The 27,057-nt window shown below is 39.3% G+C and overlaps 1 protein-coding gene across 2 annotated transcripts in view; it reads right to left on the bottom strand.

Annotated features, from left to right (window-relative positions):
- The window catches only part of ZNF507 (zinc finger protein 507), a 47,371-nt gene that overhangs the window by 8,356 nt on the left and 11,958 nt on the right, over positions 1 to 27,057 (bottom strand). For both annotated transcript variants that reach the window (XM_047078328.1, XM_047078329.1), the window contains one exon: positions 23,905 to 24,019. In XM_047078328.1, coding sequence (XP_046934284.1) covers positions 23,905 to 24,019 — 115 coding nt within the window. The remainder of the gene's footprint in view (positions 1 to 23,904; positions 24,020 to 27,057) is intronic.

The raw sequence follows: 27,057 nt of genomic DNA on the forward strand, positions 1-27,057 counted from the left end.
GAAGACCCCAGAGGTACAGTGCCATCCTCGAGCCTCGGCACAGAATACCGTCACAACATGACTTAGCGCTATTGATGCTGATCTTGAGATCGAGTTTCTCCACAGGGAAGTTACACTTTCTTATCCCTTCTTTCCACACTGTATATACTTTGGAAGAAAGTTACCACCTACTGACAGTAGAGTTATCTATATAAATCACTGGGAATTCTGCACAGGGATTTCCTCTATTCTCACCCATTTATTATTCAATCATTAATGTCAGTATGGACTCCTGGATATGTATTTTACACTTTCGGATATAATTTAATACTACATTATTTATCTTATTGCTGAGGTTACTGAGGGCTCCTCCAGGTCCCATGTCCTGCTGACATACTCCCATCTTTCGTTTGTCGAGCACTTTCCTTACTTTCTGGCACCGTAAGATGTTCCAGGTTCACTTATTTACCTAGAGATCAATCATTTCTCTAAGCCATTTCTCTTGTTACTTTTATTAGTATTAGAAACCAAGATTTAGGTGTTGAATGAATTGCTTTATTTCCATAAATAATTTAGTTTCCGGATTTCAAAAATTCACTGTAGGAAATTAGAAATCTACAAAGAAAACAAAAATCACCTATAACCTAACCACTAGATGTAACCAATATTATCATTTTGATGTTTATTTCCCAGTCTTTTTTTTTTAATGTTTACTTATTTATTTTGAGAGAGAGGGAGAGTGAGAGAGGGAGAGTGAGAGAGGGGGAGAGAGAGGGGGAGAGAGAGGGAGAGAGAGAGAGAGAGAGAGAGAGAGAGAGAGAGGAAGGACACACGCATAGGGGAGGGGCAGAGAGAAAAGGGAGAGAATCCCAAGCAGGTTCCATGCTATCTATCAACATAGAGCCTGACACAGTTCTCGATCTCACGAACTGTAAGATCATGGCCTGAGCCGAAATCAGAAGTTGGACATTTAACTGACCGAGCCAACCAGGTGCCCCTTTCCCAGTCTTAAAATGCATATATTTATAAAACTGTGATCATGCAAGTTGACTATTTTGTTAATATTCCCCGATGTAACTTAAATTTTCTATGATAAAATATTTTACAGCTGCCCACAATTCTATTCCTGGAAGCAATTGGTGACATTCAATCCACAATTCCCTATAATTTTATGCAAAAAAAATATATAATTCTAAACATGACAATCAGGAACTTCTGGTTTCTGGTTTAGCATATAAGACTGGAAAGTGCCACTCAGTCCTAACAAGTAAAACACTGAACACACTGAAAAATCAACAACCCATCTTAGATCTGTAAGAAAACCGAGGTTACAGGACACACCCCTGCACCCCAAACTGGAAAGACCTTTTACTCCTAAAGGAAGTAGGGCCGGAACAGGGCGACCTGAACAGTCATTGATGATTTGCTGGCAGCTAAGTGTAGACAATTAGGGGAAGTAAACATGTGAAGGGAGGAGCACCTGGCTCAGCTGGTTGAGCATCCAACTCGATTTTGGCTCAGGTCACGACCCCAGGATTGTGAGATCGAGCCCTGTGTTGGGCTCCACGCTGAGCATGGAACCTGCCTTAGAGTCTCATTCTCCCTCTCATTCTCTCTCTTTCTCCCTCCCTCTCCCTCCCCCTCTGCCACTCTCCCCTGCTCTAAATTAAAAAAATAAAAATTAAAAAATGTGAAGGGATGCAATCATAGAGGATCCTCCACACTTTTCTGAGTTTATCTCCTATAGTTCTACCAAATTCTTACTGAATGTTGGAGAAAAATCCAGGTAGAGGGATAAAACAACCACTTTGAAATATGCTACAGCATTCTGTCTTTAACAAGGTCTACCCTTAGGACAAACATTTAACCAGAGCCTAACCTGCTGGAGTTTATTGGAGCCTCACCGACCTGAAGAAAAGGAAATGCCCAATTCCAGCCCATTCCAGCTGTCTTGTCTCGCCAAAGGGATGGGGGACTCAGTAGCACAAGTAAAGGTCAGTCTAGAGGCACAGACTCACTAAAACGCTGAGACCTACTAATCACAGGACAGTAGACTACTTGTTCTCCCCTCACAGGTTACCCACTACTAAAGTGCTATTCACAGCAGTGCCTTTTACCTAATACATCATGCCTGGCTATCAAGAAAAAATTACAAGATACATTAAAAGGTAAAAACCAAACTTTAAAGAGAGACAGCAAGCATCAGAACAAGACTCACATATGGTAGGATATTGAATGATCAGATTGGTGATATAAAACAACTAAGATTAATATGCAAAGAGTGCTAATGAATAAAACACACAGTGTGCAATAACAGATGGGTAATGAAAACAGAGATGGAAAGTCTAACAAAGAACCAAAAAAAATGCTAGAGATAAATATGTAACAGAAATGAAGAGTGCCTTTAATGGTCTTATTAGTAGACTGGACTTGACTGAAGAAAGAATTTCTGAGCTTGATGGTATCTCCATAGAAATCTCCAAAATTGGAAAGCAAACAGAAAAAAGACTGGAATACAAAATTTACAACCCAAAGGGGCATAACATATGTGTAACAGGAAGAAGAAAAGAGAAGGAACAGAAGAAATATTTGAAAGAACAATTACTGGAAATTTCCCCAAATTAATGTCAGATACCAAACTACAGGTCCCGTGAAGCCCAGAAAACACCAAGCAGAATAAATGGCAGAAAAACTACACCTAGACATATCTTTTTTTTTTTTAATTTTTTTTTTTCCAATGTTTATTTATTTTTGGGACAGAGAGAGACAGAGCATGAACGGGGGAGGGGCAGAGAGAGAGGGAGACACAGAATCGGAAACATGCTCCAGGCTCTGAGCCATCAGCCCAGAGCCCGACGCGGGGCTCGAACTCACGGACCGCGAGATTGTGACCTGGCTGAAGTCGGACGCTTAACCGACTGCGCCACCCAGGCGCCCCCCTTTTTTTTTTTTTTTTTAAATTTTTAGACATATCATTTTTGAACTACAAAAAATAGAAGAAAAAGAAAAAAATCCTGAAAGAAGCCAGAGGGGGAAAATACTTTAGATAATGGAGCAGAAAGAATTACATCTGACTTCTCAGAAACCAGGCAAGCAAGAAAGAGTAAAATATTTCAAGTATGAAGGGAAAAAAACAACCAACCTAGAATCTGCAGCCAGTAAAACTATTCTTCTAAAGTAAAGCAGAAATAAAGACTTTTTCAGACAAACAACCTGAAACAATTTATTGCCAGTAGACCTGTCTTGCAATAAATGTTAGAAGTACTTTAGAAAGAAAAATGATATAGGTCAGAAACCTGGATATACATAAAGAAAGAGCATCAGAGAAGGCATGAGAAGATTAAAAAAGAAAAACTTTCTTCTTATTCTTAACTGATCTAAGAAATACAAGTTTGTTTAAAATAACAGCAACAATGTATCTGATTACTGATTACGTATGCTCATGTATGTGTACACACACACACACACACTTATGTTTAAATGAAATTAACGGCAGAAATGATACAAGGGATGGTAGAGAAAAATTAGGATTATTTTAATATAAGGTACTTGTACTACCCATGAAGCTGGTATAATGTTATTTGAATGTGGATCTGAACTAGTTGTAAATGTACATTCCAAACTCTAGGGAAACCACCAAGAAAAGAAGTGTAACTGATCCGCTGAGAAAGGAAAGAAAATGAAATCATATAACATGCTCAATTAAAACCACAAAAGGCAGAAAAAGAGCAGAAGAGAAAAAGAGCAGAACAAAGAATGAGGGAAAGAAATAGAAAATAGTATCAAATATGGTAGATACAAATTCAACTGTATCAATAATAATTCTGAATGTCAGTAGTCTTACAACACCAATTAAAAGACAGAAGTTGAAGTGGATTAAAAACAAGAACTACATGCTATCTATAAGAAACTCATTTTAAATATAAATACACATAGAGATGAAAAGTAGTGGAGATACATATACCACACTAATATTAATCAAAAGAAAGCAAGAGTAGCTACATTAATTTTAGACTAGGCAGACTTCAGAGTATGGAAAGTGATCAAGGAAAAAGAGGGCCATTACATAATGATAAATGGGTCAATTCTCCAAGACAGATGATACTTAACACGAATGTGTCAAACAACAAAGGATAAAACTATATGAGGCATAAATAAACTGACAGAACTGCAAGGAGAAACAGATGAATCCATTATTGTAGTTGGAGACTTAAACACCTCTCTATCATAAATAGACAGATCCAGCAGACATAATTGAACTCAACACCACCATCAATTAGCTGGATATAACTGACAACTGTAGACTACTTCACCCAACAACAGAATACACATGGAATGTTCACGAAGAAATACCATATTTTGGGCTGTAACACAGCTGAACAAATTTAACAGAAGAAAAACCATGCAATGTCTGTTCTCAAATCACAATGGAATTAAGGTAGAACAACACAGATAGTAGAAAATCTCAAAATACTTGGCGATTAAACAAATACTTACAAATAACACATGGGTCAAAGGAGAAATATGAAGAAAAATTTTACTGTATTTTGAACTAATGAAAAAACAACCCATCAAAATGTATGGAATGCAGCAAAAGCAGTACTTGAAGGGAAGTTTATAGAACTGAATGCATATATTAGAAAAGAAGGAATATCTAAAATCAGTCACTAAGTTTTCACCTGAGGAAAGAAACTAGGGGGAAAAAAGAGCATATTAAATCCAAATAAGTAGGAAAAAAAAGAAATAATAAAAAGAGCAGAAATCAATGAAACTGAAATCAGGAAGTCAAGAAATCAATTGAGAATATCAAGAAAACCAAAAGCTGATTCTTTGAAAAGATGGATGATATCAATAAGCCAGTAAGTAACTAGGCTACTTCACAAGGAAGAGAGGACACCACTACAGATCTCATAGACATTAGAAGGGTAATCAAGGAATAAGTGAACCGTGCTATGCCCATAAATTTGATAACCCAGGTAAAACAGACCAATTCCTTGAAAGACACAATCTGTTAAAACTCACACAAGAACTGAAGAGGTTCTGAAGAGGTTCTGTATCTATTAAAAAATTAAATCAATAATTTGGAGCACCTGGCTGGCTCAGTTAGTAGAGCACATGACTCTTAATCTCGGGGTCATGAGTTTAAGCCCTGCATTGGGCATGGAGCCTACTTAAAAATAAATAATAAAATAAAATAAAAAAAAAGAAATTAAATCACTAATTAATAATAACTCTTCCAAAACAGAAAGCACCATGTACACATGGGATCACTGGTGAATTCTATCAAACATTTAGGAAGAAATTATACCAACTTTTTTTCTTTTAAAACAGGTTTTTATTATTTATTTATTTATTAAAAAAAATTTTTTTTTAACGTTCATTCATTTTTGAGAGACAGAGAGAGACAGAGCATGAGCAGGGAAGGGGCAGAGAGAGGGAGACACAGAATCTGAAGCAGGCTTCAGGCTCCAAGCTGTCAGCACAGAGCCCGACGCGGGGCTTGAACTCACGAACTGTGAGATCATGACCGGAGCTGAAGTCGGATGCTCAACCGACTGAGCCACCCAAGCGCCCCTAAAACAGGTTTTTAATGTTTATTTATTTTTGAGAAAGACAGCATGAGTGGGAGAAGGGCAGAGAGAGAGGGAGACACAGAATCCAAAGCAGGCTCCAGGTTCTGAGCTGTCAGCACAGAGCCCGACGCGAGGCTCAAACTCATGAATTGTGAGATGACTGAGCCGAAGTTGGATGCCCAACTAACTGAGCCACCCAGGTGCCCTGAAATTATACCAATTCTTTACAATTTCTTTCAGAAGATAGAAGCAGAGCAAATACTTCCTACCTCATTCTATGAGGTCAGCATTACTCTTAATACCCAAACCAGACAAAGATATTACAAGAAAAAGCAAACAAAGCGATAGCCCGGTATCTCTCATGAACACAGATGCAACAATCCTCAACAAAGTATTAGCAAACTGAATTCAACAATGTGTAAAAAAAATATTCTAGACCACAACCAAGTGAGATTTATCCCAGCCATGCCAGCCCGATTCAGCATCTGAAAATCAATGTAATCTACCATATTAACAAGTAAAGAAAAATCTTATGATCGTATCAATAGATGCTGAAAAAGCATTTGACAAAATCCAATACTCATTCATGTTAAAAATTTTCAGCAAACTAGGAACTTCTTCAAATGAATAAAGAATATCCACAGTAAATATACAGCTAACATCATACTTGATGAGAAACTGGAAGCTTTCCTACTAAGTTTAGGAATAAGAGATGAATATCCCCTCTCACCACTCCTTTCCAACATTGTACTTGAAGTCCTAGCTAATGTAGTAAAAAAAAGAAATAAAAGATACACAGATTGGGAAAGAAAAAAACAAACTGTCTTGGCAGACGACATTATTGTCTATATAGAAAATCCAAAAGAACTGACAAAAAAACTCCTGGAACTAATAAACAATTAAAGCAAGATTGCAGGACACACGGTTAATATAAATAAAAGTCAATCACTTTTCCATATTCCTGTAATTAACATGTGGTATTTGAAATTAAAAACACAATCCCATTTACATTACCACTCTCCAAATATAATACCTAATTTTAACAATATATATATAAAATCTGTATGAGGAAAACTACAAAACTGTGACAAAAGAAGTCAAAGAAGAACTAAATAAATGGAGATATTCTATATTAAGAAGACTCAATATTGTTAAGATGTCAGTTCTTTCTAACTTGATCTATATATTCAATGTGATCCCATTAAAAATCCCAGCAAGGGGGCGCCTGGGTGGCGCAGTCGGTTAAGCGTCTGACTTCAGCCAGGTCACGATCTCGCGGTCCGTGAGTTCGAGCCCCGCGTCAGGCTCTGGGCTGATGGCTCGGAGCCTGGAGCCTGTTTCCGATTCTGTGTCTCCCTCTCTCTCTGCCCCTCCCCCATTCATGCTCTGTCTCTCTCTGTCCCCCAAAAAATAAATAAATGTTGAAAAAAAATTAAAAAAAAAAAAAGTTTAAAAAAAAATCCCAGCAAGTTATTTTGTTGTTTTTGCCTCTCAAGTTTATATGGATAGGCAAAAGATCTAGAATAGCCAATACAATACTGAAGGAGAAGAACAAAGCTGAAGAAGTGACAATACACAGCTATGGAATCAGTAAAAAGATGAGTGGTCACCGGGAGTCTGGATGTGTGTATGGGAGGGATGAACAGGTAGAGCACAGGGCGTTTTGAGGGCTGTGAAACTACTCCGCATGATACCATATTACTACAATGGTGGATACATGCCATTATAAATTTGTCCAAACCCACAGAACGTACGGTACCCAGGGTGAACCCTCATGTAAACTATGGACTTTGGGTGATAATGATTCATCAGTGCAGGTTCATCAACTGTAATGAGTATGCCACTCTGGTGATGAATGCTGATAACGGAAGAGGCCATAAGTGAGTGGGGTAGGGAATATATGGGAAGTCTTTGTACTTCTGCCCAACGCTGCAATGAACCCAAACTGCTCTAAAAAAATAAAGACTATTAAAAGTTGAGTCATCTTATATAATAAGAATTTTAGGCACTTAAAGCTTTTGATGCAAAAAAGTCATTGAGAATACTGCCCATAAGCTCTAATGTTTGCAACAGTATATGTTCATTCTTTTGGAAGACACTTAGAGTAGAAATTAGGAAAAGAAACGAGTTATCAATGTTTTCAAAGGACTATCAGTGGAATATTTAAAGTGAATAGAAAATAGCCAGTTTCTTTGTATTCAAATTAGCTTGTATCTTCCAGTTCCAGGGAGTTTAAAAGAAAAAAAGTCGTTCTAAGTCTTTTTATGAAGTTAGAATTACACTGATACTGAAACTTGGCAAAGGCAACAGAAAAAAGAAAACTAAACACCAAATCTCAGTTACGGATATCAATGTAGATTATCCTGAATAAAATGCTGGCAAAGAGATTCTCAAGTATATTAAAGAATAATATACCATGACGAAAGGAGGCTTATTCTAGGAATACAGAGAATTCAGTGTTAGGAAATTTATCATGATGATTCACCATTTGAAAGGATCAGAGAAGTCATATTTTCACTGTTATTGCTGAAACTTAATCTAAAATTCAATATCCATTTAAACAAAGCTTTTTACTACGGCAATCTTTTTTTTTTTTTTTTAAGAGAGAGAGTGTGCATGTGCAGAAGTTGGGGAGGGGCAGAGAGAAAGAGAGACAGAATCCAAAGCAGTCTCCGTGCCATCCGCACAGAGCCTGACCCGGGGCTTGAACTCACAAATTGTGAGATCATGACCTGAGGTAAGATCAAGAGTTGGATGCTTAAACGACTGAGCACCCAGGCACCCCTACTATGGAAATCTTTAAACAAAGACCAAAGTAGGAAATTATAATGAAATTCCATCACCCAGCTTCAATTATGACTGACACTTTACCAGTCTTGTTTCATGTAACCCCCACTTAAAATTTCCCTAATTTCTGCAGGAATGTTTTGTTCAAATGAGGATCAAAACAAGATCTATATATTGCATTTGGTTGGTATATATCTTAAGTCTCTTAATCTGTAACAGTTCTTTCTTTCCCAATCCCCTTCATGTGTTTATGTGCTACAGAAACCAGGTCATCTGCCTTGTAGAATTTTTCATATCATGTGCTGCACTGATTACTTTCTGATGTTACAGTATATGTTCCTGTATCCCTCACATTTCTTATAATCTGACAGTGAGACCTAGAAAAGGCTTTCTCAACCTCAGCACTCCTGACATTTTGGGCTAGATAATTCTTCATTGTGGGAGCTGTTCTGGGCACTGTAGGACGTTTATCTGCATCACTGGCCTCTACCCACTAAGTCTTTTTTTTTTTTAATTTTTTTTTTTAACGTTTATTTTTGAGACAGAGAGAGACGCAGCATGAACGGGGGAGGGTCAGAGAAAGGGAGACACAGAATCCGAAACAGGCTCCAGACTCTGAGCTGTCAGCACAGAGCCCGACACGGGGCTCGAACCTACGGACTGCGAGATCACGACCTGAGCCAAAGTCGGACGCCCAACTGACTGAGCCACCCAGGTGCCCCTACCTACTAAGTCTTAGTAGCACCTTCTCTCCCCCTTATGACAACCAATAATGTCTCTAGACACCGTGAGATGCCCTTTGTGGGGGGATGAGGGAGAAAAGCCTTCTCCCTGGTTAAGAACTACTGACATAAAGGTTTCATTAGATTCAGGATCAAATTTTTTTCCCCACTTTTTCTTTTTTGCAAATATACTTCCTAGGGAGAGCTGTGTATTCCCTACCACCATATTTTAGGAGGCACTTACATCAGGCTGACAATACCTATACCCGATATACATTCTTAATAAAATTTCTCCACAGAATAGGGTAGGTGAATAATTCTTCATGAAAAAACATATCTATCTTAACCCCAAAACTAGTCTAAAGCTTTATGAGAAAACACTAGAAGCATATCCATTCAGCCCAAGAACAAAATAAGGATTTTCACTATCCCCACTATTATTTAGTATGCGGCAGAAACACTAGCCAGTACAGTTGGGTAAGAGACAGAAATAAGAGGTGTAAATATCATATAGGAAAGGTTGAGAAAATTATTTGCAGATAATATAATTATATATCTACACAAACACCAATTAAAAACTGTTAAAAGTAATAAGAAGTTCAGTAAGAGAAAAAAAAAATTCAGTAAGGGCATAAAGTGAACGTTCTGTATAGATCAACAGCTTTCCTATATAAAAACAATATTGAATTGAAAACTAGGAAAGGAAGGAAAAGACCCACGTTATAGCAGCAACAGAAAAAATGAAATACATAAGCATATGCCTCACAACCAGTGTGTGCGTGTGGGGGGTGAGCAGGCAGTCCTTGCTTTGTATGGTTCTGCCATGCACGGATCCTGGTTACTATGGTTTAGTTAAATGTCACCACTCCCCCCTAACAACTGTTCAAATTTCAGTTATCAAAATATATTAACTGTGTAATTGTAGAGTACAGACTTCACTGGTAGCTTTTGAGTCCACTAGGCAAAGACATGCTTCGGGATCAGTGACCAATCATGTCATTTCTTTCAGTCAGTAATTGGTCACTCACAGACAGCAAAGCATTAAGTTGTGGTGCCTCCTAATCTCCCACTGATAAAATGTCCCGTGTGCCTTTTTACAAAAATGTAGACTCCAAAAGAAGGAATTGGCCAACAAAATGGAAATACAGGAGAAACCTGTAACCCTGTAAGTGAAATCAGGCTCAAATGTAAATGCATTTATAGAACAAATAGGGGACCACAGGAATGTTGACACGGCCACCAATGAAGAAACTCTGGATATGCAGCCAGAGGATCTACATGAAGGTGAACTTGATGACATGCATGAAGAAAGTGGGTTCCCGGAAGAAGTTATTCCTGTGAAAAATAGCAGTACAGAAACTCTCTGTAATCAAATTGAACTGAAAGAGCAAAGGATAAAATGGTGAAAGCTGATCCATACCCAGAAAGGAGTATGACAAATGGCCAAGGCACCGAAAACATGCTCACCTATAATACTGTAAGGAGAAGCAAGCACTGAGCAGACTATTCTGGGTAAGTTTCCCACAAAAGAAGTAAAATACTTTAATTCTTAATGTTTTTAAGCACTAAGTTACAGTGTGCTATATATCTTACAGTATTTTTCATTTCCCTATACATTTATAACAGTAAGAGAGTTTTTAAATGCTTTAAGAAAAAAAATTAAGGATCACAGAATAACTGTGATTGACTACCTGCGTACTTCTATATACACAAATGTGTGCGTGGATTTACACACATATGAAAACAGGAAATGTACACAATATACAGGGACAAAACTTAAATGCTACTGAGGAACACAAGAGATGATTTGAACAAATGAGTAAAGTCCATACCTTGTTTGTAGAAAGTTGTGAATTCTTTCTAAATTAATCTAGAAGCTTAACATGATCCCAACACAAATAAGAGAATTATTATTACTTTTAAAGTTTATTTAAGAGTGTGCATGTGTAAGTGAGAGAGGGGTAGAGAGAAATGGGGGGGGGGAGAGAAAGAAAAAGAGAGAGAGAGAGAGAGAGAGAGAGAGAGAGGGAGAGGGAGAGGGAGAGAGAATCCCAAGCAGGTTCCACACGGTCAGGGCAGAGCCTGATGTAGGGCCTCATCTCACAAACTGTGAGATCATGACCTGAGCTGAAATTAAGAGTCAGACACTTAACCGACTGAGCCACCCACGTGCCCCAAGAGAATTTTTAGAGGAAACTAGATAAGCTGATTCTGAAGTTCATATGTGTTACCCAATTAAAACAACAAATAAAAAAATGAAGTACCTACAAAATCCACACACTTAACTTCATTTCCTTACTATCACTTCTCTCATAGAATGTGGTTTAATTTGTACATTCAATTGAAAAAATGTTTTTGTGTGTGTGCATGAAACTCATCATATAAAAGGAGAATAAGGTGTATACATGGAATTAAAAAAATAATGTATACATCATACTTGCTTGAGAACGTTCCATCTTAAGAGCTCTTTGTGTGTTCCTCCAAGATCTCATCTTCCTCCCCAAAAGAATCATCATGTTTCTGAATTTTGTAGTGTATTCCTAAATAATTGTTTATCTGCATGATTTTGAGCATATGAATAGAATCATACTTTATGTATTCTTGTGTGACTTACCGTACCTTAGTTCAGTGTTTCTGAGATTCATCCATGCTGACAGGTACAGCTCAATTACCTCACAGAGTACCTGATTTATTGTTACCTGTAAAGTTTCTTGATTTCCCTGCTAGATGAGCTATACATTTAAACACTGACCCAGCATGTTAGTTAACTTCACTGGGAGACTTGTTCAGGCTACCTAGTTCGCTGTGCTGTCTGAAATGGGGGCCCCCTGCTTAAAGATGTTTAAACTGCTACGCCAATTTCTGTCTTACTCAACTGGTGAGCAAATGCTGTTTTTATTTTAAAAATTTTCCTGATTATATAAACTATATATATACATTTTTTAAATTTTATTTTAGAGAAAAAGAGAGCATGAGCAGAGGAGGGGGAGAGAGAATTTCAAGCAGGCCCCATGCTTAGTGCAGAACCCAACACAGGGCTCGATCCCACGACTCTGGGATCATGACCTAAGCTGAAATCAAGAGTTGGATGCTCAACTGGACTGAGCCACCTAGATGCCCCTATAATCTTTATTTCTCTCTTTTTTAAAATGTTTGCTTACTTTGAGAGAGAGAAAAGGAGGGAAGGAATGAGTGGGGGAGGGGCAGAGAGAAAGGGAGAGAAAGAGAATCCCAAGCAAGCTCCAGGCTGGGCACGGAGCCCAATTTGTGGTTCAGTCTCAAAAACCATGAGATCATGACCTAAGCCGAGATCAAGGGTTGGACACTTAACCAACTGAACCACCCAGGCACCCCTATAATAATCTATATTCCTTATACAAAGATGGAATTTACAGGTAAGTACAAATACAAATTCTAAAAAATTATCTAGAAAATTCCCACTCTTTTTAATGTACGTATGTAGATCTGAAGCAAAAGTGGAATCTTATGAAAGATTTTTCATCGTATTTTTGACAGTGCTCCGTAAGTATTTTCTCAAGTTAAAAGTTATGTATTTTCAATGGGGCATGATGTTCCATCCTATGCAAGTATCATAAGTTAATCACTGTACTATTATTATTAAGAATTAGGATATTCAAAAATAAAGTAGAACGTTTTTGTATCTTTTTAACATTTTAAACAATCTACATGCATCACTGATTATTCTGTAGGATACAGTCTATTTTCCTCCACCAGAATCTTTTAAGAGAGAAGAAAAAATAAACACTCACAGTTAAGACATAGAATATAACCAATACATCTTTGAAATTCCCTGTGTGCCTCTCGATTGCCTCTTCTTCCTTTCCCAGAGGTAAGAACATTCCTGAACTGTGGGATACAGCCATTTTTAAGGCTTTTGAACTGTCATCATTTACTACTTGAGGTAGAAATGAGGAATGATAAAGTACATTTAAATTAATAATGTATATTTATGTAAGCAGTAAATCACATATTCCAGAAGTAAATGCTAAAATTATTTTTAGAATAGTTTACAGAGGACAAGGGCACTTTGAAGAGTTTGAGAATAGCTAAAATTTACAGTGAAATATTATTCACTATCAGAAATGCTCTTTCCTTTTTTTTTTTTAATGTTTATTTATTTTGGGGAGACAGAGAGAGAGAGCGTGAGTGGAGTTGGGGCAGACAGAGAGGGAGACACAGATTTCAAAGCAGGCTCCAGGCTCCGAGCTGTCAGCGCAGAGCCTGACACAGGGCTCAAACTCACAAACCAAGAGATCATGACCCGAGCGGAAGTCGGAGCTTAACCAGCTGAGCCACTCAGGTGTCCCAGAAATGCTCTTTCCTAATAGAGTGATCTAGAAGCTCACCTAGAGTCTATCACTTTCATTAGTTCTCCTATGCAAACAACACACACAGATGAAGCCTTTTTGCTTTCCTGCTCTATCTAGCCTTTTAAAATTGCTCTCTCCCATCCTATTGGACAAGAACTTCTATAAATTCTGCTGATTTGGTTACTCAATATCTTTTAATATGAAGAACTCCTTAAAATCTTTCCTGACAGAGGAAGATAAAGAAAGCAAGAGCAGTATATGGAACAACTGAGCCCTAATTCTAGGAGCATCAAACTTAGCTTGGTGGAAAGGTTATTCTGAAGAGACACTTGCAATGCAAATTATTCATTAAAAGATCTAAGTGTGAAGAGTGTGGAAAAAAATTGACAAGATTAAGCACTTATTAAAGTGATTTTCAACTGAGTAGAGGACAAGAGATACTATAAAAGAACCTCAACTTCAGAGTTATGTAAAGGCGGCTTATATGTATTTCTACTTCCTTTTTCGGAGTAAGCTTCCTTTAGCTGAAGCATTATTCTCTCACCTTCCATTCCCTCTGCATTCTCCCTTTACAATTCCATGGAGCAAACCAAATTCTCTTAGTTTAAAACATGAGAGTAAACTATTATTGTACCGTCATCTTGTTTTATTCACCTTACTATACACTTATTTTCTGAAATTGTTGTTTGTCTATCTTCTTTCATGAAGGTATTGTTAACCTAAATAAAAAAAAATAAAGCTGCCAGTTATTTTATCATCAAAAAAAAAAAAAATGGGTTTATTGCAATCTGGGACAAGAAGTTTGGGAAAACCACTGGCAAGAGTTCCAAACAAAGATAGGAATGTTCTTTTACAGAGGAAAGCAGGAGGTTAGGAGGGTTGTTATAAACAGTCTCTGACTGGCTGAGCTGTTGGAGGCCTGTAAGCCTTTCTTTCTCCTGCCGGGATCCTAAAGTAGTATCCACCTGCAAGGTCCTCCTCTTCCTGCTGGGTGTGCAACTGACAATGAGTGGCAGGGCAGGAGAGCTCCCCTTGCTGAACCTCCAACTGCATTCTAATGAGGATTCCCTTTATTAATCTTCATAGCGTATATGCCATGAGTCAGAAAATGAACAGGTAACACCGACCTGACCAAAATACATGTAATGTAGTACCTAGAAAAAACATAAAAAATGTTTCGAAACAGAGGATTATGTCTAACAGATCATTTCTAACCATGTTACCAGCAGACCGTCAACATCCCTATTTCCAAATACCCTGCACACTGGGCAAAAAAAAGATAATAAAAACCCAAAAGCAAACAAAAACAAACCCTAGTGACATAAGAATAACAGCAGCACATTTACAGGACATCACCCATCACAATTTTGTTTTGTTTTTCATTTAAAAAAAATTTTTTTTTTCAACGTTTATTTATTTTTGGGACAGAGAGAGACAGAGCATGAACGGGGGAGGGGCAGAGAGAGAGGGAGACACAGCATCGGAAACAGGCTCCAGGCTCGGAGCCATCAGCCAAGAGCCTGATGTGGGGCTCGAACTCACGGACCGCGAGATCGTGACCTGGCTGAAGTCGGACGCTTAACCGACTGCGCCACCCAGGCGCCCCTTGTTTTTCATTTTATAAGAGAGAGAGAGAGAGAGAGAGAGAAAGAGAGAACGAGTGCGCAAGCAGGGAAGGGGCAGAGAGAGAGAGGGAGACACAGAATCTGAAGCAGGCTCCAGGCTCTGAGCCGTCAGCACAGAGCCTGATGCAGGGCTTGAACCCACGAACTGTGAGATCATGACCTGAGCTGAAGTCGGACACCCCACGACTGAGCCACCCAGGCGCCCCTGTTTTGCTTTTTTCTTCCCATGACAATCCCATTTGGTACTTCAATTATTCAAATCTGTCAAGGCAAAGTATACGTGACGTGAGGAAACACATGAGCATCCTAACAGACCAAGTGCTGGTTTCCTGGTGTAATCTCTACAGAAGGTTGGACGGAAGCTTTGGAATGCCAGAATGAACACTGCCTCTGTCAACCAATAAAGTCCTATCCATATCTGTATGAAAAATGAGATTTCTTCCCAATGCAAGAAAACTATTTTGGCAACCAAAAGAAAGCCGATGGAGAAACCTGGGATATTATGATTTCTAACAAGAAATATATATTTGGTTTTTGCCCCCATTCCTGGCACTGAACTCCAAAATCCCTTGGAATTGCCATACGTGAGGAGAGCAAACAATGTGTTTTTGTCATGTTAATGAGGTGACCTTTCGAACCCCTCCGGGTAACCTAAGAATGGGGGCTGGTTGCTAGAAGAACCAATCACAGGATCAGAGGGTTGGAACTTTCTGTCTCACCCTCTAGGGGAGGTGAGGGGCTGGAGATGTAATTAACCACGGCTACATAATGAAGCCTCCATAAAAACCCAAAGGATGTTCAGAGAGCTTCTGGGTTGGTGACCAGGTGAAGGTGCTGAGAGGGTGGTGACCCAGAGAGGGCATGGGCGTTCTGCTCCTCCAGGGCCTTGCCCTTTGAACCTCTCCTCTGGCTCCTCATCCGTATCCTTTACAACATCCTTCATGACAAACTGGTAAATATTAGTACACTGGTTTCCTGAGTTTTGTGAGCAGGTCTAGCAAACCTCTGCTTTATGGTCAGTTGGTTAGGAGCACAGGTGACAGCCTAGAAGTGGGGACAGTCTTGTGGAACTGAGCCCTTAACCAGTGGGATCCAATGCTATCTCCTGGTAGTGTTAGAATAGGATTAAATTTGCAGGACCCCCAGTTAGTATCTGCTGATGACTGAGTCAACTGCTTGATGGTGGAGAAAAAACATCAGAAAACCCAGTGCTTCTCAAACAAAGAAACAAACAAACCAACAAACAACAAGAAAACCCAATGCTTTTCTTGGCTAAAAAAAACCCCTAAGACTGAATTTTTCTATAGGCTTCCTCCTACTGCTCATGGGTCAGTTACTTTATAGTCCCAGAACCCCAGAAAAATAGGAATGTGGCTCAAACACCCTATTCCCCTGACCTGGGACCTCACTTGGACCTTACTCCAGGTCTCTTCAACTGGGAATGACTGCCTTGGGGGATTAGGTAAAAGAAAGCAGAACCTGGATGTTCTGTAAGATCTGAAGTGACCTGAGAAGGATTTGAACGTGCATAAAAAGATTTCAATAAAAATTCTGCAGTAGGGTTTGTCTTACCACATTTAATTTGTTTTCTGTGCTTTCAAAGGAGTAAATAACTAAAGTCCAGAGAAATGGCCACTTCAGATTTTGTGAAGAACCCAAGAAATCTTTGTGCCACTGTGAAAAACAAACTCCTTTGGTTCATCCCTTAGAAACAACACATATTGTTTTCCTCCAAATTAAACTATCTGCTAAACTGTTTCCTTAAAATAAATTCAAGTTTTTCAAAGACTTGAGTTTTCCCCCAAGCCAAGAAAAATAACTGAAATTCAACATGCCTCCAGATTGAGAGAGACTTAAGAAATCTATAACTATGGTGGAAGTGATGGTATGTGGCTTACCAGAACAGGTCATAAGAGGTGATACAGTGCTTGCCTACTTAATTTTTTTTTTTTTTTAACATTCTTGACTACTTTTTTTTTTTATTTTTTAATGTTTATTTATTTTTCTGAGACAGTGAGTGCATACACACGCCCGCTCGGGGGAGGGGCAGAGAGGGAGACAGAAGATCCAAGCAAGCTCTACACTGTCAGCACAGAGCCCACTGTAGGGCTTGAACTCACGAACCATGAGATCATGACCTGAGACAAAGTTGTACGCCTAACCAACTGAGCCACCCAGGCACCCCAGTGCTTGCCTACTTCTAATCCAAGCATTCACTTTGGGGCACTAGCATAGCTGGAAGGACCTCGTGGAGAAATGGTGTATGTGCTCCAGCTGAGATCCCCAGCTGAGGGTCCGGCCAACAGCCAGCATCAACCACCAGTCAGGCTGGTGAGGGAGCCTTCAGCCTTCAAGTCTTCCCTACAAAGGCCCAGACCTTATGGAATAGAGACAAGCCATCCCTACAGTAGCCTTCCCCAATTCCCGATCCACAGAAACCCTGAGCTTAATAAAACTTCTGCTGCATTATAATATACCACTAAATTGGGGATAGTATGGCATGCAGTGGCAGTAGGCCTCACAAAGAGTTCTTTCTGGCATAACAGAGACACACAGCCGGTAGAAGCAAAGGTTCAAACCCTGGCTCTGCTATTTGGGAGACCTGGGGAAAGTAGTTTCATCTACCCAGTCTCTCTTTCCACATCTATGAAATTGGGATAGCAACATTCCTAAGTAACGGTTAAGTAAGCTGATACAAATCAAGTGCTTAGCACACTGTCTGGTCCATGCAGAATGTCTAAAAAATGTTAACGGTTATTATTACTTGTAATATTTTTTATATTAAACAAAGACTAGACTTTATTTAATGACTGACCACACTGAGTGGCAACCCCTGTCATTCCAAAATGTGATTCGCGCTGCTTAAAACTTTTCTGGATTTAAAAAATTTTTCTCTTAGTGTTTGTGCTATATTAGAACAAAATATAGGCTCATTAACATATAAGTACACAATATTTTTGACCCAGCTGATGTGCATCCCTAAAATCAGAATCCTTACTTTATAAGCACACATTTTTCTTCGAATCATGTATCTTACAAGGGTATTTCAAAGACATCAACATCAGTTTCAGAGTATAAAGACACAAAAGCCGTAATCACAAGAAAAAGATTCATAAATCTGACTACATTAAATATTAGAATTTCTGTTTGTCAGAAACATAACTGAGAGAGTAGAAAGACAAACCATAGTTTAGCAGATACGTGCAATATACACAATAGACAAGGAACTTGTATTCAGAACAGACTGTTGCAAGTCAGTAAGAAAAAGGCAGACAACCAATAAGGGAATGAGCAATAGTACACAAACAGGCAAAAAAGATACTCAACCTCATAAATCATCAGGAAAATGCAAATCAGAACCACAACAACATACCTCTACACACCTACCAGAATGATCAAAATTAAAGACTGACAATATGAAGTGTTGGTCAGACTATGAGCTGGTACAGTCACTGTAAACTGGTATAACCATTTTGGATAATTGTTGAGATCTACCAAAGCTGAATATATATGCAGGCCCTATTACCCAGATATTTCACTCCTAGGTATAAACCCAATGAAAATGGACTCAATTTCATATACACACCAAAAACACGTAAAAGAATGTTCAAGAGGCGTTATTCACAATAGCGGGAAAATCTGGCAATAATCCCAATACCTATCACTAGTAGAGTGAATGAATAAATTGCCAGTCTCACAATGGAATACTATATGGCAATGAAAAGGACGGTGTTAGTTCTACATTACATTACACACAATGATGATGAGCCTGATATAAAAGAATATGCACCAGGGCGCCAGGCTGGCTCAGCTGGAAGAACATGTGAACATGTGACTCAGTCTCAGGGTTGTGAGTTCCAGCCCTGTGCTGGGTATACAGCTTACTTAAATGAATAAACTTAAAAAAAAAAAAAGACTATGTACTGCATGATATCATTTCTGTTAAGTCAAAAAAAAGGCAAAATCATGATGTTAGAAGTCAAGATGGTTGGAGGGGCAGAGGAGAAAGGGAGCTGGTGCCTGGGGGCCCCGAGAAGAGTGCTGCAGAGGGGCTGGCAATGGCTTATTTCATGGTCTGAGTAGTTAAGAGGAGGAGTGAATGTGACCCATTGGCCAAGCTGCACACTTATAATTTATGCAATTTTCAGGACATATACCACCTTAAATTATAAAGTATTAAAAATTTTAAAGAGAGAGAAAGGCTTAAGAGAGTTTTCAATCAAATGCAACATTTGGACCTTGTTTAGCTTCTGATATGAACAAACTAACTCTAAAAGTATATTAAAAATGTTTTTTAGGGGCGCCTGGGTGGCTCAGTCGGTTAAGTGGCCGACTTTGGCACAGGTCATGATCTCGCGGTCCGTGAGTTCGAGCCCTGCATCGGGCTCCGTGCTGACAGCTCAGAGCCTGGAGCCTGTTTTGGATTCTGTGTCTCCCTCTCTCTGACCCTCCCCCGTTCATGCTGTCTCTGTCTCAAAAAAAAAAAAAAAAAAAAAAGTTAAAAAAAATTAAAAAAAAAAAGTTTTTTAATGTTTTTATTTATTTTTGAGAGAGAAAGAGAGACAGAGCACGAGCAAGGGAGGGGCAGAAAGAGGGAGACACAGAATCCAAAGCAGGCTCCAGGCTCTGAGCTGTCAGTGCAGAGCCCAATGTGGGGCTTGAACCCATGAACCACGAGATCATGATCTGAAGCAAAGTTGGACACCTAATGCACTAAGCCACCCAGGTGCCCCTAAAAGTACATTTTTTTTTTTAAATTTTTTTTTTTCAACGTTTATTTATTTTTTGGGGGGACAGAGAGAGACAAAGCATGAACAGGGGAGGGGCAGAGAGAGAGGGAGACACAGAATCGGAAACAGGCTCCAGGCTCTGAGCCATCAGCCCAGAGCCCGACGCGGGGCTCGAACTCACGGACCGCGAGATCGTGACCTGGCTGAAGTCGGACGCTTAACCGACTGCGCCACCCAGGCGCCCCTAAAAGTACATTTTTGAAACATTTAGGGAAACATTGGGTATTTTTGGCCTAGGTATTAAAACAGGACTCTTAAAAAATTCAACATACTTATGTGGGTAGCTTTTCTACTTAAAGAAGAAAAAGTATAGTAACACCATTATACATTTTTTTTTTTTCAAGTACAAAAAACTTACAGAACCAGAGCTATTTCCTAGATAAGGCAAACTGAGGTATACAGATAACTATCAGTGACCATTTCCTGAGCACCTAATACATGCCAGGTCATATACCAAGTACTTTACGCCAAAGCCCATTTCCTTCTTCGTCATGTTGTCGCACCTACCCCTCACCGTGCCATGGTAGAGTTTCAGAACGGAAGTACCAACACAACTGTGTTTCTAAGGGAAAATGGTTCAATGTCATATAGTTAGAAGGAAACTCGGTAACTTGAGGAAAATATTTTGTCATCCCATCTTCCATCTCCAGCCAGTCACAAAAGTGATACTGGGGGATGTAAACCAGCGGGAATTCTAGAACTGCAATATTAACACTAAACTGAGGATGATCTAATGTTTGAAAATCCTGAAAGGAACCTTTTAGTAACTGTGGGGCCAATGTCCTAAACATCAGGTATAACTATAATGGGTATGTGCTTTACATAGAACGTTCCTTACTAAAGCACTGAAAAACAAAGTTTGCTGATTTGGTAGGACTGAGGCGGGATGATGCCTTTTTCATCTTTCCCTGTCCTCACACAAGAATGGAAAATAGCTCTCCTTCTGTAATGAGGACAGAGTTTCTGAGATGCCTGTACAACTGCATGAGCAGCAGGGGAAAACCAGCCCCTTTGATGCACCGGGAAATATGCTGGGTGCTTAATACACATAACCTCATCCAATCCTCACAGAGCTTCATGAGCTAGGCAGTATTCTCCCGTTTTGTATGGGAAAGGAGGCTTAGCTTGGAATAACCTCCACAAGGTCACCCAGTTGGGCAAAGGAGGTCCGTGGCCCAGGCCTGAGACTATAAAGCAGAAGTGCTACACAGGACACTAGGTTGCCTTCAAGGCAGGCAACACGGCACGGAGACCTCAGCTGTGACAATACTTCTACCTGGGGATAGCATCCCTTTTGTAAAATAAATAAGCTATGTCTGTCTGTCCAGGAACAGGATTATGCTTTGTTTTCCAAAATGAGAGGTAAACAGCATTTTTAGGGGGCTGGTGGGGGGTGGTGTTAGACAATGAATCAGTGGGAGGGGACGAGGACAGAAGCCAGGCCAATGAGTATTAGATGGCCACCACTTACTGGGTGCTTAGTTTGTGCCAGTACATCACGTATGCTGTTTAGTTTAGTCCTCACATCTACCCTGTAAAGCAGGTGTCTTAATTATCCTCATTTTAGAAAAGACAAGACCAAGCATAGCAGGGTGAAATTGTTTGCTCAAGGTAACAAATGCCATAAGTCAGAGAGCTCAGATTCAATCCCGAGACTATCTGTCCCCAGAACCAGGGTTCTTATACATGAAAATGTACTGCCCAGATCACACAACAAGTTCTGTGAAGGATTGGAATGGCAACATAAAAAGTAAAGGCATGAGCAAAGAACAGTTATAAATATTGCAGAAAATCTATTACAAAGCAGGCACATTCAAACACACACCACACCTGTTCTGCCTTTGTGCAAAGACTACAAGTTGTGCAATAAGGCACTCTAACTCTGAAGAGTTCACCATTGCTCCCGGTGAGTATGTTCCTTAACAAAAAGTAGGTAATCAGAAATGTGTAGGGTATGGATTCTGAGAAAAATAAGCCCAAACTCTGACCAGTAAGTGTACCAGGCAGCAAAACTGAATGAAGCCTATGTGCAATAAGCCAGAAAAACTACTGTGATAACTTAGATCAAATTAGATCTCAAGAAGGCTATGCTTACTAGCTTAGCTTAAAACGAAGTTTATGACCAGGAACAGAAAATCCTAGAAGCATACTGGAATACAGTGTGTTAATTCACAGTGCTCTGTAGACTGCAAATCCTATGTGGATTTAAAGTATTTAAAAAAGGAGTCACAAGATTTGACAGTTGGAAAATAAGACTTATGAGAAAAAGCTGGTTATATTTACAGGCAATGGGGATGTATGACATTTCTTCTGAGACATAAACACTCAGCCAAACCCAGTGACAAAGTGTAGTGTGTATAAACTTGGAAAATAACACGCTGAGACTTCTCTGCTTTAAGAGGAAAAGGGTTCTCAGAGTGCACTGCCCGCTGGCAGGAAGACTTTAGGACAATTACAACCAATCCTAGGAGTCTGTGAATGTTTTAAGAACATAAGAAAACACACACCCCAGGACACCAAAAACTGTCAAGATAAATCTTTAAGCTATAAGACTAACCTACTCAAGTAGATGTGGACTTTCCTCAACAGACTTGGAATCAATCATTAACCTCTTTTATCCTAATTGTATTCTTGAGAGTTTACTTGTTTATTGTTTGTCTACAGGGTTCGTGACAGAGGGATGATATCCCTTTTATCATGACTACAGTCTAAGAGCCTAGCACAGCTCCTGGAACACAATTATCTGCTCAATAAATTTTTCTCAATGAATTTGAATGAAGAGTCTATATCTAATTTTATTCTTGCCTGGATCACATGAATTGGCATGGTATGCCATTGAATTTAAAAATAAAGACACCCAAAATATAAAGGCAAAGCTTTCTCCTATCAGATGAACTAGCGTCCCCTGTTTTCATAATGTTCTCCTAAATACTTTCTAGTGCGAATCATAAATGATACATGCAAATACCACCTATCACTCTCATATGTATTTTCTGGCACTGAGTTACTATTAATAATGGTTAATGGCCTTCATTGTACTCTGGGAAAACTAGGGATCCTAGTTTTAACAGTGTTTGAAATAAACACAGACACACTGAGGCAAGGCCAAACACCTTCCACAGAATTACGAGTCTTTGCAAATGGACATACTGTCTGAAAAAGAGTGATTATAAACAAGTCTGCTGCTTAGGAAATTAAGCACATGTTATATATTAAAAGCGATATATACAGAGAGAGAGACACACACTTAGAGCGTCAAACAATGGCATTTTCAGGCATAGTCCGTCAAGTCTTCATTTAGCTACTAACACTGTGACTCCCCCACACCTACTTGTGTCATACCCATACCATGGCTGGGGACACAAGTTAAAATGTGAAGCAGATTTTGATAAGCAGTTGAAACAGTTCATGCCCGTGGCCTAGCACGGTTAGTCATGGTGACTATGTCAGTTTTGAGTAGGAACCTGACATTCCATCATGGCTGCAAGCGCAACAGATTGCTCTGTGGCAGCTGGACACGCTTCCGCAGAAACGTCTGTACCTTTACCAGACATAAACAACACGCAGTGCGTTCTCAAGAGGCAAAGTTTACTTAAGAAATGATTTCTACTTTTCTATTCGATCACCTGACAAGGCCTGTATTTCCTGAAAATATGTGTTAGAATTGGCTTTTGTGAAAAATCACGTAACAAAATTCTATTAAATGACAGCTTAATTTTCAAACACAGAGTTTTTCATAGGGAATTTTAGTTTTAAGCATCTTTTCTGAAATATTGACTACTTAACCCACCAAATTACTGAACTGTAGTCTAAGCACTGAAAATCTGCTATGATAATTTATACCCAACTGAAACTGAAAACATATCTGACCGAAGTAGACATTTTCCTACATTTTAACTAGACAAAATGCCTATTGTCCTAAGACCCAAGCTTAAAGTTCATGTTCCTTAACAAACACTCATGAAACCAGTAGTGAGTTTCTTTGCACACAATCTGTGTTTAAATAAGTGTTATGAATCTTTAACTATTTCTACTTGTTTCCTTTACTACAAGATATTCTAACACAAGCATTAAAGCTCTATGACCGTCACACTTACCTGTATGGCTTGTCAGAGTTATGGATTCGCCGGTGGTTTCTGACACCAACGTAGGTTGTACTTGTATAATCGCACACGTCACATCTATACTGTTTCTGTACTGAAGACTTACTCCCTAGACAAGGGATTGGAGAGCTTTAGTGACATACTTAGATAGAAATGACAGCATCTTCACTGTAAATGAATATTTACAGCGCATTGTACCAACATTTCCAACAAGGCTTTCTCTTTTAATAAAGTTAACAAGTTTGAACATGGTTTTCCAGTTTCTCCTGCAACTGGACTATCAGCAGATACAAAGCGAACATCATCTCACCTGCAAATATAGATACATTGGCTTGGTTTCTGCATGACCTTGTACAAAATGCTACAATAAAATAAGCTGATGCCAGATGCCCTGTTGACTGTGCAGCAGCTGAATTAACCAGAGATATACTGTTAATTTGAAAAGTGTTAGTCTAATTGATATTGGATAAACTGTCTTAAGGAAACACTGATTTGCCAACAAGCTGTGATCTAACACCATAAGACAATATTACACAGTACGGCTACGTAGCATATATAACAAACTCAACATAAAAAGCCTAAAGCTTGGGGCACCTGGGTAGCTCAATTGGTTAAGCCACCAACTCTTGATTTCGGCTCAGGTCATGATCTCATGGTTTGTGGGATCGAGACCGGTGTTGGGCTCAGCATGGAGTTTGGAGCCTGCTTGGGATTCTCCCTCTCTCTCTCTGCTCCTGCCCCACTTACACTCTCTCTCTCAAAATAAATAAATAAAAAAGCCTAAAGCTTTTCCACCCTATGGGTTTCCTTTGTTTATAAAAATGTCAGGTACCAGTGCAACAATGGAAGGAAAAACAACTGCAAATATTAAGTGCTATATATTAAAACTGCAAATATTAAGTGCTATATAATGTAGCATATGCCTGGCAAACTGACACATTACAAGGACAAATGTTATCACTAACATGAATCTGAAGCCCTCTGAAATTCAGAATATATGGATCCGATTGGAAACAGGCCATGTCACCACACTTACTCTGCACCAACAAGGCTGGGTAATTTAAATCAGGGTAAGCCTGAGACAACACAAGCTGAATGATTTGATCATGTAAAACTGTTCCTGAAGATATTCAACACCTTCTTTACTCTTCTGTAAGCACAAAGTCTGTGGGCCATTCACAGGCTGATGGCTTTACATTCAGAAACAAAGCAAGCATGGAAACCTGAAGAATAAGGCAGAGCCGCAAGGAAGCTTAGGTAGAATATTAGCGCACAGTGCATAAACGTAAAATTGGTGGCAGAAGAGAATCCCACGCTGAAATTTTAACAAAGAAAATTCTTAAGTTAAATTTAAGCTTTCTAAAATTGAAATTCTCTTTCGCCTGTAACTACTTTTGTCAGGCAGAACAAAATGTCCTAATTTCCTGGTATACATCTACAACATTAATATACACTCTAATCATAATTATAATGTAAGTATCGCTCTTAATTGCTAGGTTAAAAACTTGGACTTGATTATAAGTGGCATTGTTCCAAATACAGTTTTTTTTAAAACCCTGAAAAAAATGAGGTGTGAAATATTGGATAATGGTTTTGTGTGAGAAATATTACAGATCAATGACAACTAATAAAAATGACAGATGGAAAAACTTAATATAGCACAGAACGAGAGCCTGTGCTACTTCGAGCAACTGTTTCCAATGGAAAGAATACACGATTTAAAGTTCAACGATTTGGGCTTCATCCTTGCTCTTCTACCTAGTACCAGGATGATTGTGGGCAAAGCATTTCACCTCCTGAAGACTCGGTTTTCTCATCTACAGGATGGAAATTCTAGAATCTCCCAGCATGGTTTATTGAGTAAGCTTTAGGAGAACTCTATTCTTCCTTCGCTGCAGTCTGTACGTCACATGCAGGTCTGTGTCAGGCCTCTGACCTGTCCCTTGCTGTAGACTCCCTGTAGACAGGGATCTGTGCGTTTTGTCTACATTGCATCCCCCGGGGTTCATGAATCGTATGTTTGCAATAACGAATGATTTCATTAATGATGTCTGCGAAGGAACATCATATGAGAATGCTTTGCCCGTGGCTCTAACACAGCACGTGTGCTCTCTGCCGACACAGCCGTCATACGGTTCTGTCTTCCTCCGGGGCTGGGTTTCTTACAGGCAGTGAGGCCTTCGCCGTACTCCCTGCACCTAGCTTGGTATCCAGCTCGGAATGGGTGCGCCATGCCTTCTGGCAGAACAATGTCTGAAGTGCTGTTACACTGGGTCTCTGAGTCAAAAACCTGTCCCAAGTTATCTGTGCCATCATAATGGGCAGTGGCTGGGGACCACTGAGGCACACTTCCCCCAACTTGTCCAGTAAGTTTACTACAAGGCTAAAAAATCTAGAGTAAAACACGAATTGTTTGTGAGCTAAACACTTGTTTTTTGGCTCAACAACCAGATTTCAAAAGTGCTAATACTGAATTCATCAAGTATCGGTGTAAGTGTGCAGGCGGTAATCAGTCACCTGAATTGTTGGACCACTATGACAGAGAAAAGCAAATGGAGTGAAGTGAGAGAAAAAGAGACATGGCAGCAATTTAAAACCCATACATTCAACCACAAGAAACAGCAGGACGCACAAAGAAAAGATGCCGTAAAATGGAATATGGTGGACAGATGCCGTCACGGTAAAGCTCAAACTGGTTACTTTAATTTTGAGCTGACATTTGAATCTTTTTTATTAAAATTGTGAGTTCTGATTTGTTAACCCATTTGGACAGTTTTATAAATTACCGCTTTTGAAGACGGTGCTAGAAAAGACACATTCCGCCGCTAGTGTTAAGCGCACGCAGGTGGTGCCGCTGAGTAGTATTTACTTTATTCCTTCATTAGGGATTTATGGTCCAATGACATCAAATGTTTTAATGTCTCCTTTAAGGGGATATGGAAACATAATGAATTAAAATAAAAGGAGGCATTTAGGGCTATTTTGTAAAAAGGAAACAAAACGGTTTTAGCTCAGCCATCTCTTGCAGAAACAGATGCTGTGTCATAAACTCCTTTTGTTTTGGGTAGTTTTACAGGGATGACATCTGTCTGACAAGGGAATTTTGGTGCTACAGTGGTGTCAAAATCAGTTCTTTCAGAAACATTC

This window comes from Lynx rufus, unplaced genomic scaffold, assembly GCF_022079265.1.
Source record: "Lynx rufus isolate CCGP_SWC_20201006 ecotype Redwood Valley unplaced genomic scaffold, mLynRuf1.p SCAF_16, whole genome shotgun sequence".
In the NCBI taxonomy this organism is placed as follows: Eukaryota; Metazoa; Chordata; class Mammalia; order Carnivora; family Felidae; genus Lynx; species Lynx rufus.